General features: G+C 39.5%; 1 protein-coding gene across 3 annotated transcripts in view; it reads left to right on the forward strand.

The window, feature by feature from the left end:
• Positions 1-22897, forward strand: part of pgs1 (phosphatidylglycerophosphate synthase 1) — an 80635-nt gene that overhangs the window by 4793 nt on the left and 52945 nt on the right. For all 3 annotated transcript variants that reach the window (XM_062970773.1, XM_008104195.3, XM_003217126.4), the window contains exons 2-7: positions 7122-7311; positions 8006-8083; positions 8837-8936; positions 12116-12305; positions 17354-17532; positions 19821-20354. In XM_062970773.1, coding sequence (XP_062826843.1) covers positions 7122-7311; positions 8006-8083; positions 8837-8936; positions 12116-12305; positions 17354-17532; positions 19821-20354 — 1271 coding nt within the window. The remainder of the gene's footprint in view (positions 1-7121; positions 7312-8005; positions 8084-8836; positions 8937-12115; positions 12306-17353; positions 17533-19820; positions 20355-22897) is intronic.

Consider the following 22897-nt stretch of genomic DNA (forward strand, 5'->3'; position numbering starts at 1 on the left):
AGAGGCGGCTGAGAGGAGACATGATAGCCATGTACAAATATGTGAGGGGAAGTCATAGGGAGGAGGGAGCAAGCTTGTTTTCTGCTGCCCTGCAGACTAGGACACAGAACAATGGCTTCAAACTACAGGAAAGGAGATTCCACCTGAACATCAGGAAGAACTTCCTCACTGTGAGAGCTGTTCGGCAGTGGAACTCTCTCCCCCAGACTGTGGTGGAGGCTCCTTTTTTGGAGGCTTTTAAGCAGAGGCTGGATGGCCATATGTCGGGGGTGCTTTAAATGTGATTTCCTGCTTCTTGGCAGGGGGTTGGACTGGATGGACCATGAGGGCTCTTCCAACTCTACTATGCTATGATTCTATGATTCTATGGTTTTGCTTTAGCAACGTTTTGGGGCATTGTGTGGCCGTTGGTCACTGTGGGTTACTGCTGGTAGCTTTCATGTGTTTGTTTAGCTCCAACCAGCAGGTGGAGCGAGTTTCCAGCCTTTTCAACTAAATTTGTTTTAATCTGGATTATTTCCCAGGATAATCCAGATTATATCCCAAGTTTGGGTCTTTTGAGTTCTTTTTGGACATTGTTACCTCACACTGAAGAGAAAGTGTTTTAAGCCTCCTTTTGGTTGTTTCTTAGGCTCTTTTAGTGTTGTTTTTGCAATAAACTGAGTTGTTTATATTGGCTGGCGTCTGACTCGTAACAATTTACATTCTGATTTTTTTAAAATCATTTTAATGTTCCTTTTTATATATTTGACAAGTGAAATAATTTATATGTTAAAAATAAAGCAAAACAAAAAATTACAACTGCTTTCAGTATCTTAATTTGAAAAAACAAACAAACCCCTGTATAGTCCATATTCCCCTACATCAAGCATAGACAGAGGACTACATTAACCCTCCAGGAAATTTTGTAGGCTCCCTTCAACTGCTACTGCCCCCCCCCCCAGCTCTTGCATTTCAACCATTTTATTTTGCCCTCAAAAGTCTTCTAGGACACCACTTCTTAAACTATGGCAACAGTAAAAGGTTTCTGAATGCTACCTAGACATTTAAACAAATACGTTAGCAGTCGACTCTATAGAAAATGCTTCAGCTATACTCCACAAAAATGAAAATCAGCCTGTTTACAAGCCTTGCAAATGCTGAATTGTTATTAGTAAATGTTTGATTTTGTACCTATTTTATATACCTACAGATCTAGGTACCTGGCAATGCCGGGTTAGGATAAACATTGGAAATAGTCATTGTTTGGTTTTGGATTTTACGAATGGACCCATTACAGCTCCCATCGTGATATGTCATTGCCCTCACACTGCACCAATAGTTAAATTATTCATGTTGTTGTGTGTGCCAAGTTTGGTACAGATCTATCATCAGTTGTGGTTAAACTACAACTCTCAACATCCTGGGTTTAGTCCCTCCAAACCACACCAGTATTTAAAGTTGGTAATGTTGGCCAGGTGTGCTGAGTTTAATCCAAATCCGTTGTTTGTGGGAGTCACAGGGCTCACTGGATATGGGAGCCATCATGGAAAATACATACCATACACAGGGACCTGAGAGCATGCTTTCAGGGGCATTTTAAGGCAAACTTTTTTTGGATATTTTTTTTTTACAATTTAATTTTGACCTTTGGGGAATTGGGGGGTGGGGCAAATGTGATGGCTATCTTTTAATTCAAATGTCTTTTTAGGAGATTTCACTGAAGAAAAGTTTGATTTGTTACATTACTGATAATTCATAACCCAAGTGTATGTCTTATATTTTCCTTGCTGTAAGGAAGCAAAACCAGGAGGGCATGCACCTGGTTTCCCTGAATCTCTTGTGTTGATTTAAAGCTTCAGAGTCAGCCGACACTCCCAACAAATAGTTTTTTTTTTCCTCCAATGAATCTCTTCCTGCTGATAAGTTATGCTGCTCATGTGCCAGAGCCAGCATAAACCACTTTCTGCAAATGTAGATGATTTTACAAAACAAGTGCCTGTTATGTACAGTGTATTACTAAATTTGGCAAGAGTTCAAAGCAAAGCCTGTAAACACATCAAAGACTTCATTTTCTTTTACCTTCTCTATTTCTTGCTTTTTTTAAAACTTCATCTTTAGCCCTCTGGAAAGGATCACGTACTGTTCACAATGTTAGCATTAAAATAAGAAATTCCATATTAGTGCAATGCCTTTTTAGGCCAAAGTAAAACGGAAAAAATACTAAAATAAGAGTCATACATATATGCCACCCATGAAAGTTCTCTCCATGTAATTGTTGCACCCCAAGGCAGCGTGAGCACTGGAAACTAGTCAGAGACCAATAATCATATAATATCTTTATTAAAGCAAATATAAATTCAGGAATGCATAAGTGGAAAGGATGAGTGGGAAATAGTCTTTTGTGAAAGGGTAGGAATAAATCTAAGAAAATGAAGAGAAATGTCCAATATAATTGTCCATTTTGATTAGAGTGGAGGCAGATAACTGCAAAGGGCTAGGGGGCCGGCCCACTTGGAGCCCTTGGAAGGCTGCACCTGCTCTCACAAAACAATTGCATCTCTAGGATGTATGGGGCATTTTTATAACATTTGGGCATCAGAAAAGGCCTTTCCTGAGTTCTGAATCAGATGAGAAGGGGGTTGCATAATATTGTAGAAAATGCCCCTCATGTGCCCAGTGGACATTTTGAAGCTATTTTATTTTATTTTGCAAAAACTGTTTTTGATCCCTAGGGATCCTGGCTCCAAACATGGTAAAAATTATCTCCATATCTCTACAGTGCATTTGGGTTATTCTGTAGCAAAAAATAATATTGATTCCTAGGTGATGCATGCAGTTTGCACTTTGCCCATTGTTGGTCTAGAACAGAGGTCCCCAAACTTTTAAAACGGGGCCAGTTGACTCTCCCTCAGACCATTGGAGGGACGGGCTATTGTTGGCCACAGAGCAATAATAATAATAATAATAATAATAATAACAACAACAACAATAAAGAGGGTTGGAAGAGACCCCTTGGGCCATTCAGTCCAACCCCCTTCTGCCTTTGTGCACCAAAAGCACAAGCAAAGCACCTCTGACAGATGGCCATCCAGCCTCAGTGTTAATAATCATAATAATCATAACAAAAATAAAATTATTAAGCACCCCTTAATAATTAATTCTTAATTAATATTTAAATAATAAAATACTGTGATAAAAAGCACAAGCAAAGCATTGGAAGGCGCGCACCAGGTGAAGGAGAAGGCGGGAAAGGTGTGCGCTTTTCCCTCCTTTTCCTTCACGTCGCACGCTCCTTTGTTGGCGGAGGAGGAGGGAGCCGATGTCGCAGGGGACGGATAAATGGTTTCAGGGGGCTGCAGTTTGGGGACCCCTGGTTTAGAAAGATGCTTGATTAAAATTTCTGGAAATCTTGGTTCAGTTGCAAAATAGTGATGTCTTTCAACCTTTTTTACAGTAGTGAATGGAAGACTGCAGCTTAGCATTTTGCATTGTTCAGATAGTAAAGGATAATGTATGCAAAACATCTCATACCACATACAGGGCATACAGAGGGCCAGTTCCTGTTCCTGTTTTTGGTTTGAACATGTAAGAAAGAAAACTTCTGTACTACAGTTGGTCAGTCTTGCATTATCTGGGAAAATTTACTTGATGCTGGTGTTACAGGAAGTATGCTGCATTCAAATAAATTCTTTATTTTCTCAGCAGATGTTCTGACATTTCATTTATGCCAACTCATCTGTGTACAGTAAAATGTACTGTATTCAAAACAAATCTATCCTTTAAAAATATACACTCTAAAGAAATGACAAACAATGATTCCTCTGATTAGAAACTTCTCCCTTGGCCTCTGTTTCAGTCTTTTGTTGCTTCCCAAGGCATAATTTTCTTGCCAGTTTCCATAAAGAATCAATTTCTAGAAAAGTCGCTGGATGGATTAAATGCGGTCTGTGTAGCAAATAGGCCCAGGAGACCTGGAAATCTGTCCCATTCAACTACAGAATCTGATACTGTATTTCTAGTTTAGAGTCTAGTGCTTTCATGGGAATAGGATTACTTCTCTAAGTGCCTTGTTCTAACGATAGTGACATTTAAAGCAGTAATTATTTTAGATACTCTGTTTGTGTGTAGCATACTTAACACCATACAGCTGCTAATCTCCATTTTTAAAAAATCCAATCAAGTATGCACTGGTTTTTTTCCTATATCTAACACTGTTACTCATTTTGCAACACAATACTGAAATCAAACAATTCATATAGATTGTGTTATTGATTCTATGCAGATACATCTATTTGATTTCAAAATTCTCTGTTATATAGCTGTATTTTCTGTAGAAGGGTGAATCAAATGATATGGAAATGCAGAATTCTAGGTTATATGCATATCTGTGTCTAGGAGTCAATGTGAACTTATAGGTTATGCTGGTTTATCTGCAGCTATAACAGTTTAGTGTCTGAAGTGAATGCCAATTCTTGCAGATGACAAATTATTTGAGTTTAACAACAACAACAACAACAACAACAATAAGCTTTATAATAATAATAAGCAGTAGACCACCGTATTTCCTCAAAGGGACTCAGGATACTGAAATGCCCTTATATCAAAATATTGTGTTTAAAGAATGAATTATGTGCTTGTACTGGGATTTTGTATTGTTTTTTGTACATTTTATAATGTGAATTGATGTATTTTTTAGAAGCAAGCCTCCTTCATTTGATTCAGCTCAAATTCTTGAGAAAGATAAAGCCAAAAAAGGAAAGGTTAAAACAATGTGTAGCATCCCTTAAACAAAAGCAGTAGAAAGCAAAAGTCAGAAGCCACATGTTAATGGTCAGCCTTCTAAGTATTTCATTCTTAAGGAAGTTAGTCTGAAGTCTTTTTTGTTGTTGTTGTTTTGCATCAGGATGTTAACAATAAAAGCAATTTCCCAGATTCAGTCACAGTTTATGTAGAAATACTGTAATACATACTCAGGCATTCCAGTGGATGAAGAGCTATCGACAAAAGTCGCTGTGTTGTGGCTTATATGTGGATGATGCACCTTATGAGGAGGTGGCTATTTCAACTGCTGGTTCAATCTCATTGGTAACTTGCAAATTCGTGGCATTTTAATTGCCTGTTCAAGTGTGGCACAAGAAAAGTATTTTTAAGTTCTCCTTTAAGGTTAAAGAGAATGGAAAATTTCCATCCAAATTACTGTAACTCAGGATTGCTAAAGAAGTACCCAGTCCCCACAAACTTGAAAAACAAAACTGCTAGGAATTCTTACATACACTGAGTCAGATCTCCATTGTGATGAATAGGTGGTGACAAACCAATGGGCTTTCTGGGAAACACACTGGCAAACTGTCTGGGTTTTTTTGTGTGTGCAAGAAGGCATGCAAACCTTGTGAAGATTCAATGTTTTATCATGAAGCAAGTAAGTGAAATCATCTTCCTGGAATCTGTGGTCATTTGAGCTTTAGACACAAAGTTCCTCATGACCAGGAGTTCCTCATAAAATTCTGGTAAAGTTCAGATCTGTGAGAGCTTTCTACTGAGATGTGGATAGTATGATTATGATTATTATTACCCTGCTTTTTTTCTCATGTTCAAGACCCAGAGCGGCTCACAACATTTTTTAAAATGCCATTTAAAATCTACAACATAGAAAAATTAAAGTAGAATTAATCCTATAAGTCTATTAAAATCAGTTTAAACACTTCTAAATGATTAAAATAAAACACTCCGGCACCCCCTGGCTTGTTCTTAAAATCTTTCTACCTTAAAAGCCTGCCTGAAAGAGTAGTAGAGTTGGGTGTCATCTGCATATAAATGAGAAGGTACTGCACCTCAAAACTCTGGATGATCTCTCCCAGTTGTTTCATGTATATGTTAAACAGCAAGGGGGACAAAACAAAACCCTGAGGGATCTCACAGGCCAAAGGCCAGAGGATCAAACAAGAGATCCCCAGCACCACCTTCTGGGTACGCGCCTCCAGGAAGGAACAGTAAAACTGTGCCTCCAAGTCCCAACTCAGCAACGCAGCCCAAAAGGATACCATGGTTGATGGTATTGAAAGCCGCTCAGTGGTCCAGTATAACCAACAAGGACATACTCACCCTGCTCAGTTCTCTGCATAGGTCATCTGGAAAGACAGACAAAAGCAAATTACAGCCATAAAGCAGGGTGGATTATACACTCCATTTAAGCTGTGTACTGAGAGTGTGTGGTGACTGTGTGGTGCAATGTCTTTTTAAATAGATATGACTTTGACTGACATTATTTCCTTTAACTCACTCATCTTTTTAAATTTTAGTTTCTTCCCCAAAATTCTCAGTCAGGAAATGTCATGGCCTAGAAACTTGGTGCTAGCATATAATATCCCCCCCCCCCCCCCAGCTTTGCTGATAGTTGTGTTTGGGTATGTGATAACTTTATGGTAGCAGAACTGTGTCAACCAAAGATTACGACATGGTCCTCTTAGATTGTAGAATAGATGCCAAGAGAAAGATTGGCTTCTCTTTGGGCAAAATGTATCATTTTAAGCAAATACAATTGTTGTTCACTTTCAAGTCATTTTCAATTTAAGGTGATTTTATCACACATTTTTCCCAAGGTCCCTCAGTTGGTTTTCTGCACCAAACAGGAATTCAAACCCTAGTCTCCAGAGTCACAATTTGGCACTCAAATCACCACATCGGCTCTCAAAGTCAACTGGGTTTCAATAATAATAATAATAATAATAATAATAATAATAATAATAATAATAATTTGAAAAATAAGCCTACCAAAACAATGGTCTTTTACCAACTGGACCATGGAATGATAATTGAAGTTGCAGAACTTAAAATTACTCTAATTGCTTTTTCTTACAGTGCTATAGTGCTTTTTTCTTGCTGTTGATTGTTAGCTTCCACATAATCTTTGTACTGTAGCCATTCTAAGAAGTTACTGACATTCACACCAGATGCCAGCCTTTCTTTGCGTTTTGGTGTGGTGTTTCCCTTCCTGGCAGAAATGACCTAGCTATGACTAATGTAGTTGAAAGGCAGATGTGTAATGCTTTGACTATTCTTTTTGCTCACACACCTGGAGACAGTTAAGAGGAAATAATATTTTTATGTATGTAACTTAACCCACATCTTTCTCTTATTAGATCATCATGGCTGCTTTTGGCTCCGCTGCTCTCTCCTGTTGTTCCTCAACTAACAGTCCCACCTTGTTCGCTCTGCTCAGAGGGATCACATAGATTTCAATGGATCAGAAATTTGGTCCCAGAATTTGGAATTGCCAGCTCTCACGTCAAGGTGCTTTCATCTCCAATAGAATTCTATGAACTTATGAAGGTAATTTCATACCTCCAGTACTTGCGACATGAGGATATGCGTGGCAGAATATAGATCTAAAAATACAGCCTTTTCGTTCTGCATGTATATCACCACTTTTATCTCACCACATCAGAAATCACAGCTCAGGATTTCAGACATGCACAGTTGTACTGTACTGTCTAAAAGAGCTTTCTCAAGCTTCTGGATCAAAATGATTATCTTTTTTCTAACTGACCCTTTGTAAATAGGTCAGTATGACAGTTCTCTTCTCACCACACATTCCTAGAAATCCAAGTTGGGATCAGAATGTGATAAGGAGGAAATCTTTTCCTCCCAGATTATATTAATGTGATCTAGATGTGGAAATGGAAAAGATAGGGAGGGGTTGTGATTTAGTATTAGAGCATGCACTGATTTAGTATCAGAGCACTGGGACAGATGGGAAAACTGTTATAGTCTGGTCTGTCTTTCTTTGTATCTGCTATTCTACTGAAGGGGTTATGCATGAGCAGCATGTCTGCCTTTCACTGGTGAATAACAGTGTCTGCCCTCAATTATGGGCAGGATTTCCTAGTAATAGTTTTCCTCTTGGATATGCTTGATTCTTATCACTTTTCACGTATACATTAAGTATTGGCTGGGTACTCTTTGGGTGTTTCACTTGATAGACAAGGAATCTAAATTTCTCTCACCCTCTCATTGTGTTTTTCAGAGACAAATTAAGATGGCCAAGAAGCGAGTAGTTCTGGCTTCGCTGTACCTTGGAACAGGACCCCTGGAACAGGAACTAGTAAGTGCAAGGAAGGAGCTGTAGGTAGTTAAGAGGTCCCCTAAATATAGACTTTTTTGAAGCTAGTCCCCTGTCTCTTATTTCACAGGATGACCTTCTCTGTTCTACTTATCTTTGTATTAAAAGGTTTGATGGTACCATTAGCAATGCATTGTAGCACTATAAAGTTAAAATTAGGCTTTTCATGGATATCTATGCTGTTCTCTGCTTTTATCTTCAGTAGCAACAAGTATGAGCTAAAGACATTTCTGTTTGTATTATATGTAGTATGTACCTATTATTTGAAGGAGTCTGTCAACACATTCTTTTACCTTCATTCTCTTTCTTCACTAAAACATTTATTGTTTTCTTCTATAAAGCATAAACATTTTCATAATCTCACCTCCAACTAATGAGGAACTATGTTGTGACAGTGACAACATCAGTATTATAAGTATATTAAATGAGCTAAACTGTTTTCTCAGTATTTTTATGACTGCATCAACCATGTCTTTATAGAAGGTAAATATGTTTGTTATGTCCAACTTAAGTGGAATCTACTAATTCCTCCCTTCTTTTGGGTGGGAGTGAATGGATAAATGTCTAATGATGGTGTCTGTGTTATGTTGGAAAGATTATGAAGGAGTTGAATGTACTCAGAAAATTGATGTGAACAGTATTATTTTGATATGTATGTGCCTGATGCCTGAACATATTGCATGTTTGGAACAAAGGCTGTCTTGCGCATTCATGGCTGGTTTCCTTTTCCTTCAGGTGGATTGCATTGAAATAGCTTTGGAGAAGTCCTTTCAGGAATGTAGGACTTCCAGTTTTACAGTGTCCATTTTGCTGGACTTCACAAGGGGATCCCGGGGTATGTTTTTGTCTGGTTATGATGCTTTTTTCTTAATGTTCTTAAGGGAATTGAGTTTCCTAAGCCTCTGCTCATAAGTATTGTGTTTATATAGTCTTCAAATTAAAAAAGCCTGAACTTTTTTTATAGCAAATGGTAATCACATTCATAGGCAGAACCTTTCATATGTATAATTGGGGGTAGGGAAGATTCCTGATAGTAGCATCTCTCTTGGGTCCCATCTACACTGTAATATAATACAGTTTGAAACTGCATTATATATTCAATGAAATTGCATGTAATGTAATTTAACCGCACTGAGCTGCATTATATGAGTCTACAATGACCATATAGTGTAGATGAGAACTCAGCTAGGACTGAACCTTAAGAATTCAGTTTTTATTCCTTCTTTGGAGTAAAAAAAAGAGAGAATTAATTACTTAGAAGCAATGAGTTTCTCAACATATATATAACAATTATATTGAAATTTGGAGAGGAATAACTAGAACTTTAAAAAGTTTTCACTAAGTGGTGGTACCTCAGAGTTCAAGTACTGGCTGGTACTATGCTCAAACTGCTGCTTTTCTGTCCTATGCAGTGCTGTTTCTCATTCTCTTCGTAGCAGTACTTGCAAAAGTTTGTATTTCAGTCTTCTCATATTTTTCTTTCCATGCTTAGTCCTGAATATGCTAGTCCTTTTTATTGTTCCTAGTAAACAGGAACGTGGTAGTTTTTGTGAAGTTGATGTTACGTGCCTCCTAACCCTATCCTGGGATTTCCTTGGCCAGATTTCTTCAGCTAGTGTGTTCCATTGCCTTCCCTGAGACTGAGAGAGAGTGACTTCCTCAAGGTGACGCAATGGGTTTCCATGGCCCAGCAGGGATTTGAACCTTGATTTCCTGAAATCCTATCTCAGCACTCAAACCACTTCTTCATGCAAACTTTAGATTTATTTATTTATTTTTGGTAGTTTGCTACTTTGTAGAATTCCTTCTGAGAATCACTAGGGATATATAAAGTGTTGTTCTTGTCATGTTTAGTCAATGTGCTGTTTCTGTAAAATGATATAAATTAAAATGTACAAAATTACAAAGTGCCCCTGTAGGACTTTTTCCATTTCTGTCATTTTTATTCAACCAGCGTTTGAGCAGTTGGGATGGTTCAGAGGGATGCATTTAAATACAATATAATACAGGCAGTCCCTGAGTTACATACACTGACTTACAAATGACTCATAGTTAAGAATGGGGGTGAGACAACAGGAAGTGAAAGAAATCTATCCCCAGGGAGGGAAATGCACTCCTGAAAGAGTTATCATGGGGGGAAAAGTGTCTCTGCAGAAGCTTTATCACCAATCCTTGGTTCTACAACAAGCCACATTTTTCAAAATCCAGTTGTCACTGGAACAGAAAGTGAGGTAAAATCTTCTGAACGGGGGCACAGTTAGCCAAACAAATACCACAGGGGTGTTAATCCTTCCCTATGCTATCCAAAGCTTTATATATAGAGAGAGGGTGGGGGGAGGGAGACAGGCTGGAGTTATACTTAAAAATGTACCTCTTCTGATTTACATACAAATTTAACTTAATAACAAACCTACAGTACCTATCCTGTTCCAAACTGAGGACTACTCTACTTTTAAGTGCAGTTTTTATAGGTTAAAAAGGCATTTCTGTACATTCCTCTTAGGTATTGCTGTCAGAGAGGGGATTTGGTCAGGGCATAATGTTAAAACATTATCTTTTTAATGATATATCAGCAATCCTTAAACTTTTTAAGTGGAGGACCGGTTCACAGTCCCTCAGACTGTTGGGGTGCCGGACTATGATGAAATAGTCCAAAATTAGGATTGTTCTTGTTGTGTGTCTTCAAGTTGTTTCAGATTTAGATCAACCCTAAGTCTAAAGTTTAGGACAGGGGCCAGGTAAAGGACCTTGGAAGGCCACATCCGGCCCACAGGCCTTAGTTTGGAGACCCCTGATATAGATGATTGAACAAAACTTTCTGTTTAATTTTTATATTGTTTTTGTAGAAGTAGGTATGTTTCATACCCCCAGTAGCATGCACAATTTCTTCCCTGAAGTAATTAAAATGTGAAAAATGTAGTTACAGTAGAACCTCTGTAATTCGAGTTAAACGGGTGAACCTCATCTCAGTTTACCTGGATAACTCGAATTACCATCTCAGGCACCAGCCGAAGGGAAAAGTTTCCTCCCCCTTTGGCAGGCGCTTGGACCCAGGGAAGCGGGAAGTGGCACACTTCGCGTTTCCCTGGGTCCAAGCGCCCACCGAAGGGAGAGGAAAATTCTCCCTTTGGCGGGCATTTGGGCCAGCCAGCGAGTGGGTGAAAGGGGAGGGCCACAAAGGCCCTCCCTGTTCAGCCGCTCGCTGGCTGGCTAAGTGCCCTGTGTGCGTTGCTAGGTAGATAGCAAGCTACCTAGCAACATGCATGGGGCACCTAGCCAGCCAGCGAGCAAGTGAGCGAGGAGGACTTTTGGGGCCCTCCTCCTTCACCCGCCCGCCCATGCCTCGGGCTTCTTCGTCGTGCTGGGGCACCCAGCACGGCGAAGGAGCCAGCCAGCGAGCGGGTGAGCGAGGAGGACCTTTGGGGCCTTGGCTCCTTCGCCACGCTAGGGCCGGCAGCACTGGTGCCCGGCCTGGCAGAGGAGCGAGAGAGCAGCCCACCCTCTATCCCTTGCTCACTCACTCACCTGGCTGGGTTACAGCAGCACCGGGATCTGGTGGGGTGAGTGAGGGGGGGGGAGGAATTTGGCTCGGTCTACACAGACGCTCGGACGAGCGAGGCTCGATTTAGTGGGATTTTACTGTACTTTGAAAAATGTTCAAATAAAATGTTATTTTAAAAATTTTCAACTATAACAGCAACTAACTTCTGGGGTGAATGTTCTCAGTTACGTTTGAAAAGTAATTTTCCAAGCTGTGCTTTGATTTTATCTTGCTACATTTGGTAACTGGATTGAAGGGGCAGGTGTTTTTACAGCTTAGTCTTTTCAGTAGGAAGAAGATATAGGCGTGTCAATTTGATAAGCAGCAATCTTCCACTGATAGTTTTGGGCTTTTAACAATTGTTATAAATGTGGCTTAAAGAAGTATGCTGTTTCAATTCCAGTCAATAAATTGTGGCAGAAATGGTTGTATTATTAGAGGCCGTGGCAAATCCATTTCAATCTGTCTTCCAGGCCAGGAGAACTCTCGGACTATGCTCCTTCCACTCCTGAAGAGATTTCCTGAGCAGGTCCGTGTCTCTCTCTTTCACACTCCTAACCTACGTGGTCTTCTTAGACTCCTAATCCCTGAGCGTTTCAATGAGACCATCGGGTTGCAGCATATCAAGGTCTATCTCTTTGATGATAATGTGATCTTGAGTGGGTGAGTCCCTTGTTACAAGGAAAAAATGACTAACATTCGGTGTGGGAGGCTCATATGAGGAATTTAGTTAACTCTAATGAAAAAGGAAGGAGATAGAGCATATAGCAGTCCGTACTGATTGTGCTATTGTTGTTAACTGTAATCAAGTTGACTTCAATTTATGGTAACCCTGTGAATAAGAGATGTCTCAAATCACCCTGTCAACAACAGGGTGTTCACGGTGTTCAGGTCTTTCAAACTCAGGGCAGCGGCTTCCATTATTGATTTTTTACACCTGTAATGGGGCCTTCTTTGGCCAGATTTTACAGGATATCCTTGGAATGCCTCTCTGTGACATTTGGGAAAATGTAGGGCCGGGAACAGCAGGAACAAGATAATACTATTCGTTTCACTTCAGGCAGGTTTGTAGTACTATAGATATATTTGAAAAACGAATTAAAAATGTGAGATCAGATCACATTTATTCATCACTTATTGCTTTTACACAAAGCTGTTATCTATATATATAAATGAGTGATGGCATCACGGCAACCACAAAACAACAAAACTACAGGCCCCCCAACCTCGAAATTTGACAACACAACCCATCATCCACGCCTCTAGGTTGATACAACAAAAAGAAAAGAAAAATAAAGTCCTAATTAGAGGGAGAGCAATAATTGTTTTTATCCAATTGCTGCCAGTTTAGAGGGCTAATCTCTGCCCACTTGGTCTCCTAGCAACCAACTCAGCCAAGGAACAGCCAGGGTTCAGTTAGGGGACAGGCAGACTTAGGCCTCGCTTAGGCTTCTTCCACAGATTATCTAATTTGCACTGGATTATATGGCAGTGTAGACTCAAGGCCCTTCCAAACAGCTATATAACCCATTTATAATCTTATATCTGCTTTGAACTGGATTATCTTGACTCCACCATATAATCCACTTCAGTGTGCATTTAATACAGCTGTGAAGAAGGGGCCTCATATAATCCAGTTCTAAGCAGATAATATAAGATTATCAATAGAGTCTCACTTATCCAACATAAATAGGCCGGCAGGATAAGTGAATATGTTGGATAATAAGAAGGGATTCAGGAAAAGCCAATTAAACATCAAATTAGGTAATCGTTATACAAATTAAGCACCAAAACATCATATTATACAACAAATTTGACAGAAAAAGTAATTCCATGCGCAGTAATGCTATGTAGTAATTACAGTAGAGTCTCACTTATCCAACAGTCGCTTATCCAACATTCTGGATTATCCCAACACATTTTTGGAGTCAATGTTTTCAATATATCGTGATATTTTGGTGCTAAATTCATAAATACAGTAATTACTACATAGCATTATTGCGTATTGAACTACTTTTTCTGCCAGATTTGTTGTCTAACATGATGTTTTGGTGCTTCATTTGTAAAATCATAACCTAATTTGATGTTTAATAGGCTTTTCCTTAATGCCTCCTTATTATCCAACATATTCGCTTATCCAACATTCTGCCAGCCCATTTATGTTGGATAAGTGAAACTCTACTGTACTGTATTTACAAATTTACCACTAAAATATCACAATGAATTTAAAACACCGACTACAAAAATATTGATTACGAAAAGGCAGACTGCGTTGGATAATCCAGAACATTGTATAAGCAAATGTTGGATAAGTGAGATTCTACTTTAATATGAAATAATTACTGGGATAGAATAATGCAGAACAATATAATCTCTAAAACCAGGACAGTAAATAAAGACCAACAGTCTGAAAGCAGGGAAATTGGAAATTCCACAAAGGAAACAATCAGGGCCAGCTAACACCTCCCAAGAAAGGATTCTTCCAGAAAGGAAGCTGAGAAGGGAGTGAAGCACTGTGTATTACCAAAGTCATTATTGTTACTATCATTACTATCATTACTATTATTATTATTATTGTGTTGCGGTCAATCGTGAACATGAATACAATCTGGTTCCAAATATTCAAAAACACTAAAATCAGAATATATAAAAATTAATGTGGTATAATAAAACAGAACAATACAATCTCTAAAATCAGAACACTAAATAAAGAACAACACTCTGAAAACAGGGGAATTCCTCACAGGAAACAATCAGGGCCAGCTAACACCTCCCAACAAAGTATTCCCATCATCAAAGTCTGGCAAATCCTCTGTTTTCTCAGGGCCAAAGACAGTAGAAGCACATAAAATATTGCAAACAACACCACTCTGAAAACAAGGGAATTCCAGACAGGAAACAATCAGGGCCAGTAACACCTCCCAACAAAAAATTCACTCAGGGAGGAAACAGCCAGGCTTTAAAGCTGCAAGGCCATTACATCCTAATCATTTTTCCTAATTGCAGCATTCATACTTGCCTCCAACAGACAAAAAAAAAAACCCAATCAGAAATATTGTATATTCACAATCTTTAGGAAATAATATCCCCTGATGGCGCAGCGTGTTAAAGTGCTGAGCTGCTGAACTTCTGGACCGAAAGGCCGCAGGTTTGAATTGGGGGAGCGGAGAGAGCCCCCACTGTTAGCCCCAGCTTTTGTCAACCCAGAAGTTCAAAAACATGCAAATGTGAGTGCATCAATAGGTACTGCTCCGGTAGGAAGGTAACGCCGCTCCATGCAGTCATCCCACATGACCTTGGAGGAGTCTACGGACAACGCTATCTCTTCGGCTTAGAAATGGAGATGAGCATCAACCCCCTGAGTCAGACATGACTAGACTTAATGTCAAGGGAAAACATTTACCCTTTACCTTAACGACCACCAATTCCTCAATACTTTATTTCCCATACCACCATACTTTGCCACAGCAATGCGTGGCCGGGCACAGCTAGTGCATTATAAAGTGGGTTAGCTAAATGCATTCTGGAGTGTCATTCTGGGTGAAGGTATTTCCCTTGAAGGTACATTGAAGGGAGAGCCTCCTCTATTCATTGAGGCTGTTTACTAAGGCCCCTTCCACACAGCTGAATAAAATTCCACATTTTCTGCTTTGAACTGGAATATATGGCAGTGTGGACTCAGATAACCCAGTTCAAAGTAAATATTGTGGGATTTTCTGGCTTGATATTCTAGGTTATATGGCTGTGTGGAAGGGCCCTGTGGCTTTCCTTTCGGTTCTGAATCTTGAGAATCTCCATTGCTAGAGCAAGCTCTCCTTTTCAGTCTTTCCTAAAGGGGAGACCAGAGCAGTGCTGGAGGTAGTGGGGCTAAAGCACTCCTCTCTTCCGTTAATAGACTTTGTTGTTATTAACTGCCATGAATTCAATTTTGACTTATGGCAACCCTATGAATAAGTGACCTTCAAGTCGTCTTATCATCAACAGGCATCCTTGGGTTTTTCAGACTCAGGACCATGGCTTCCCTCATTGAGTCTATTCACCAGTAATGGGGGCTTCCTCTTTTCCTACTCCCTTCTATCTTGCTAAGCGTCATTGTCTTTTCTGGTGAATCATGTTACATGTTAAGCAGGGTGAAAAAAATACAGCTTTGCCTGATCTACCTGCCAATTGGAAACTACTCTGTTTCTCCATATTCTGCTCTGAAGGTGAACTTGTGTCTTGATATTATGCATTAAAATATTTAAATGCTGTTGGCATACCAATTTCTTTTAGAGAAGTGTAGTTTTTCATGACCTTTCTAATCAAAACGCTTTGCTCTTATCTGTAAAGAATAATTTATTTTGAAATTATTTGTTATGTTTCATTATCCAACATGTATTTTCAATATGATCTCTTGGGCCTCTTCCTCATTTGAACTCATCTTGGACACCTGACATTTAAATCTTTGTTGTAGAATTTTTTGTATCATTTTCTTTTCATGAAGATTAATGCAATGGTCTGATGATTAGTGCAGTTTCTGGTATTTCTTCTCTTGGGGATTCGAATGTATATTGGCCTTTTACAATCTGTGAGCCATTGTTTTGTTTCCATATTTGTTGATAGATTTTAGTTAGAATTTGAGTAGATTCTGTCATTGTTCTTTGAAATAACTCCATTGGTAGGGCATTTATTGCTGAGATTTATTTGTTCTAAATGCTTTGATTGCACCTTCCATGTCAGATTTTGAAATTGTAGGTCCCTCTTTTAATGGGATTTCCTTGAGTACATCTGTCATCCTTTCATCTTTTTCATATTTTATTTCCATTTTTTTCTTGATCATGTGGTGGTCATAGAGCATCACCACAATTGGTTTGATTTTCCTTTGAGCTCTTGGATTTTCTGGAAGAGCATTGCTAATCACAGGCATTCTCTTTGCCCTTGTGTACAAGTTTTGAGCAGGATTATTTGTGGTCTTTTGCTCCTGCTCTGTCATTAATGGCTTGATGAGTTTTCTATGTCTTCTGCGTTATATCCCTTGACTGCTTTTGCTACATCTCCCCTCATTATTAATGCCACCCAATTTCTTCTTAGATTTGTATGTCTTGATTAAAGCACATACTGTAATTATCTGACTCAAAATGTCCCATTTCCATCCACTTTAGCTCACTAACTCTGATTATTACAGAGTTTATATGTTCCATTTCTGCTTCAGTTTTGAATGTCTTATCATAGGGTTTTCAAGGCTAAAAGATTCAGGAATGGTTTGCCATCCCTCCTTCCGATCAGTACAAGCATGTGCTATATGGTGCCTTTGTCTGGCTCCTCAGCAAAAACTTGCCTGACTTGGGAGACCCTACCAGCACTACTGTTATCTTCAGCATATCCTTATGCTGGTGCACATAATCCCAACATCATGGTAGTGGCACCAAAATAATGCCATGGTGAGGACTATACTATATGTGGTAATGTTGTTTCACCATTATTGCAAGGTTGCTGCAGTTGCAGTTCCTGAAGAAGTGCCCCACAAGTTTCCTCATGTGTTAGCTCAGTGGGATGGAGCAGACGGGTTAAAGAGGCAATCTCTGCCTGCCTATATGTATTTTAGACTCCTTTATACATTTTTAATGTATTTTGTTCTGTGAGTGGTGTCACAAATACATGTCTCAGAATGAAGACATACTCTTTGTACCTTACAGCTACCTGTTAGCTTTCTCCCTATTTTCCCATTCCAGGGCCAACTTGAGTGACTCCTACTTCACCAATCGTCAAGACCGATACATGTTCCTTCAAGATTCCCCTGAAATTGCAGACTTCTTCAGTGAGCTAGTAGATGCTGTTGGAGATGTTTCCTTGCAGTTACAGCAAGATGACACAGTCAAAGTGGTGGATGGGATGCTGCATCCTTATCAAGGTAGGAACAGCATTAGTCACATGCCCTTTCAGCACACAATATCCAGGTGAGCCCAGGCATTCTTCAGCCCAAGACAGTGTCTAAATGTGTACCTCTAGGCTTTAAGATGCAAGCAAGTTTATCTCAGGTATTTTCTAAAAGAAAAAGGGAATGCCATCTCTGTAAACGAAGAGGCCCCAAGGTTGATTCTTAGCCTGGTATCTGGAGCTGTGTACCTTTGATGTGTGAGTGATTCTTGAATCAGAAAGAAAAAAAAGATTAGGTCCTGGAAATTAGAATTGCTTCCTTGCCAGATATGGCTATCAAGATTTCAAACATGATAGGGAATAGACATGTCTTCTTGGTGATGAGATTAACAATGATGGAAAGAATTTATCAACTGATGGCATTGTAGTGTGAGAAATCTTGGAAGCCCAAGAGCTTTTGTTCTCATTGTCTGGGTGTGTTCTGTGGAATATAAGCTTGCGTGAAGTCTGTTGATGGCTGGATAAATAGTGTTTGCAATATTTTATTCAGATGTTTCCTGGAAAACCATAAAATAAACCATAAAGAGGAATTTTTTAAAAATGAGATTTCCTCAACATAGAATTTCTTAAAGCGTTTGTGTACACATGTCCTGGCTAGTAACATGTACTTTTAGCAAGAGAGTATTTTGCATGCCACATTTGTCAGGGGAATACTGTTCCTCTGCTACAACTTGAAGGAAACGAACTTCTAATATAATAAGATACTAGGTTGTCACCTTCCCTTGAGAGATATTTTCCAAGTACCACAGAGAATTCAGCTGTCTTCCCAGCAGCAGAGGTTTTTCTGGTCAGATGCAGAATAAGGAAGGGAAGGGCTCTCTAGTGTTGACTTTCAGAATTAGCCTGCCTGGAAAACCTCACGCCCATTACAGATTTTTTGCTTACAAGTTCTCTTTTTATTAGCAATTAAATGGTTTGCTCTATTTTCATTTAAGTTGATTTCCGTATTTTTTCTAACCATAGAGCTCCTCATTTTTGTTTTTCACATGCAGCAACGTCTGCTGGGTAAATGAAATACGTATGACGCATCTACCTTGCATTGAATTAGTTCTGGTTGCTTTAGCATGTGCTCAATATTGAACCCAGCTTTTTTAGTTGGAAGTGTTTGTGTATTTGAACACCTTACAGGAAAGGGACCCAGTCAAACCTCAAAGGAAATGGGTGTTTGTCGTAGGCAATTCCCCTCCTGAGAGAAACAGAAGCAGTGATTTGTAAACCTGATAGGATGTCTAGAGAAATATGCTACACATATTTGGATCCAACAGTGCTTTGCTAATGTAAGGACTACTATGTTTTCTCAGTTTTCCCCATTGTGTCCTAATTAGTATTAGAGATAGATTAGGATCACTGGAACGTTTTATATTTTCAGAGCAGTTGACCGTTGCTTTGTGGTTGTGACTTACAGCAACCCCATGAATTTCATAAAATTTTCTGAAGCACAGAATGCTGAGAGGTCATTTTTCATTGCCTTCCTGGTATTCATTGGGGGTGTCTCTTCCCATTGCTAAGCAGGCCTGACCTTGTTTAGCTTCTGTGATCACAGGGGAACTGGTGCCTTTGGGTACTTGGCCCTAGGATGCTTCAGTTCAGTATGTTCCTTTCCCTAAGTATAAGCTAGTTTAATTAGAACTCTCTGTAAGGTGTAATGTAGTAACCAAACTTTTATTTTCGTACTATAATTTGGCTATTCTGTGACGAGTATGTGAGGTTTGTTACTGTGTGAAACAGACTTTGGCAAAAGAAGGAACAAAACATGTTTATACCTCAGTTTTTAGAGAACAGTTTGGTACAAATGCCACTACTTTTTTCCTGATTAGTGCTGGTTAAGAGGCTTCCTGTGATGATTACTATTTATTTTATTTCCCCCCTTTTGATGGGAATATACTTGGTTTAATAGGCAGGGCCCAAGTTTGAGTTGAGAGGATCTCTCTGTAATGAAATTCAAGCTAAAACCATATAATATGCCTTGTTATATTTGAGCATAAAGGTAGAAAATATCAGATGAGTGGTAAATCATCTTGAGCAATAAGAAAGGGATTTCCCCATCCTTCAGTGGGTCCTTTTTGAAATGGCTTACAGCATCCAGAATTTGTTTTACCACTTGGAAACAGTTTTATTTTGAGCTATTTGTAATCTTCCCCATGTCCTTGTCTAGCTTCCGTGATTCTTTTATTGGAAGTAACATTGCTATTATTTGGGTTTCTGCAAATGTTGTAATGTTGTATAGAGTTTTCCTTCATTGCTATGCATTCATTTCCTCAGGAGACAAAATGGCCTATTGTGAGGCTGCAAATAAGAGAGTGATGGAAGTAATCAATTCTGCAAGGACCAGACAGGAGCAGTTGCATGCTCGGACCTTCCACAGAAACGGTGCAGAAGGAGAAATCTCATTGTCCACAGATCGAAAAGCAATGGGTGATGGGCAGCCAGAACCAGACACATGGATTTATCCACTAATACAAATGAAACCTTTTGGAATTCAGATAGATGAGATTGTCACAGAGACTCTCCTGATGGAAACAGAGCGGGGTGCCAATGTTTACCTTACTACTGGTTATTTCAACCTTACGCAGGCATATATGGACCTGATTCTAGGCACCAGGGCGAAGTATCAGATCCTTCTAGCTTCACCAGAGGTCAATGGATTCTTCGGGGCCAAGGGTGTGGCCGGTGCTATTCCTGCTGCCTATGTTTACATTGAACGACAGTTCTTCAGTGAAGTGTGCTCTCTGGGTCAGCAAGAGAGGGTCCAATTACAGGAATATTCTAGGAATGGATGGACATTTCATGCCAAAGGTAAGACATTGCCAAGAAAGTGCAAAAAACAACAAAATATAAAAACCTAGAATTCCAAGAGCTTGCTTATTCCAATAACTAAATCTTTACATTGAAGCTGAAGACTGGGTTGCATTAAATTCTGTATTGGTATCTCCCTGCAGTTCCTGACATAAGAAGTTTTGTCACTTTATTAGCATTTGCTTCTAGCCTGTACACAAAACCCTTAGCCTATCTTTTTTCATCTCAGGGGGTTTCATTATAGGTAGTGCTAGCAAAACTAGAATGTGAAATATTTCCTAGAAATCTAATTCTAAAGACACTCCATATCAATCTCTTACGCTGTCACGTGTTAGGATCTAGTTCCCATTTCCCAATGAGCAAGATTATTAGTAGTGCTGATTGAGGTTGAAAGAAACTGTAGTCTAACACATCTAGAGAATGTCAGGATGCAAAAAGTTGTCTTTTGGGTATTCTTAATCTTTATCATTCTGTCACTAAAGGCCACTGAGGCTAAGTAACCCTGCTGTAAATTAGTAGAACCCTTGTAGTTTCAACTTTGATACTCTATGATACATTCTATGAAACTTTGCAAAGGGCTTCCAAGGTGATAGTAAATAGACAGTAAAATTAGGCATGCTAAATTTCCATAGTCTGCTTTCCTTTGTGTGGAGAAGTCCAACTGTCACTTACTGTATGTATTTGATTACAGCAAACTGTGCATGCTCTCACAAAGGTTGTGCCCTAGTGGGCTCCACTTCTCCAGGGATCCCGCCTCTTGTTTCCCTGAGGCTTGCAGTTGTTAACAATTATGGGAATGTTGCTATCTTCCCTGCCCCTTTCCTTAGAGTTTCTGGGAAGAGGCTTGCAAGGGGGGGGTTGTAGGGAGTGGTGCTGACTAAGCCCTATTCTCTTAAGAAAACACATCTCTCTATACATTGGTGTGTAACCACAATAATGAGAAATGGCAAGGGGCTGTGCAGATAACGAAGAGTGCTATTTATGTTTGTGCTAGGATCTCGCCTGCCAGCAGGTTTTTTTTTTCAATTGTGTGCCAGATCAGCATCTCTTCTTTAGTAGCAGAAGATTCCCCTGCTGAAATCCTGATTAAATTAGGCTTTCCAGTGTCAGTACCTTCCAAGGCTGGTTTGGTTTTCTCCATCCAGGAAGGAAGTTGTGGAACAAACAGGGCATTTGAGAAGAGTTCAGCCAACAGTGCTTGTGTTGCAGCCCTATCCTTGGAAGATCTGCCTATTCTTGCAAAACTATGAAGACTAGTACAGCGTTCGGCAGCCAGGCTTCTAACCGGAGCGAATTACAGGGCGCGTTCAACGCCTCTGTTTAAGGAGCTTCACTGGCTGCCATTTACTTTTCGGGCCCAATTCAAGGTGCAGGTTATCACCTACAAAGCCCTAAACGGTTTGGGACCCACTTACCTTAGAGACTGCATCTCCCCCTACGAACCCGCACGTTCTCTTCGCTCGTCGGGGGAGGCCCTTCTCTCGCTCCCACCACCCTCGCAGTCGCGGTTGGTGGGGACGAGAGAGAGGGCCTTCTCCGTCGTGGCCCCCCGGCTTTGGAACTCTCTTCCTAGAGAGATCAGGCAGGCCCCTACCCGCCTCTCCTTCCGTAGGAGCTTAAAAACCTGGCTCTTTCAAAAGGCCTTTGATACTTAATTTGGTGTCGGACTGATCTATCTGCCCATTTTATAATAGCCCCATTCTCGAGGTGTTGTCAATGCTATATTGCACTTTGTCCATTTCAACTGTGAAATTACCTTCCCCATTTCAGCCCATTTCGGCACATGTTGCACTTTGCCTGGGTTCTATGAATTAGTCTCCAGTGTTAATATTGTATGTTTTATGTTGATTTTAATGATTGTTTTTACTGTAATTGATGTTTTTATTGGATAATTGTTTTATTGCTTTGTTTTGATATTTGATTGTTTTATCGGGCAAGGCCCCATGTAAGCCACCCCGAGTCCCTTCGGGGAGATGGGGCGGGGTATAAAAATAAAGTTATTATTATTATTATTATTATTATTATTATTATTATTATTATTATTATTAAGCCTATTGTAAATCAAGAAATAACATAGGGTAACAATACCAAAGTGCCCCGAGTAGTCATGTTGTCTTCCATACTACATATTTGGTTTTGCCAGATTGTTGAGTTGGGGGTTTCTAGATAAAAACACATGAGGAGCCTTGCTGGATTCACACTGCAGACCTGTCTTATCCAATTCTTTGTCAGTGTAGTGGCCAGTGAGAAGTCTCTGGGAATCAACATGACTTGTAACCGCAATTTTTAAAGTTATTAAGAACTTATTATTCCATCCGTTCTGAATCTCCTTCTATGGAGCTTTAATGAAAGACTCCAGATTCTAGTATTATACAAAAAACACAGGGACAGAAAGTGAGGAGAAATCTTCTGAACAGGGGCACAGACAGAAAAACCAAACACCACAGGGGTGTTTATTTATTTTATTTCGTGTCAAAAGCATTGTACATTTCAAATAATGGAAATAAAAAGAAAATTAAAAAAGAAAAAAAGAAATCACAAGC

This window comes from Anolis carolinensis, chromosome 2 (genome assembly GCF_035594765.1).
Source record: "Anolis carolinensis isolate JA03-04 chromosome 2, rAnoCar3.1.pri, whole genome shotgun sequence".
NCBI lineage: Eukaryota > Metazoa > Chordata > Lepidosauria > Squamata > Dactyloidae > Anolis > Anolis carolinensis.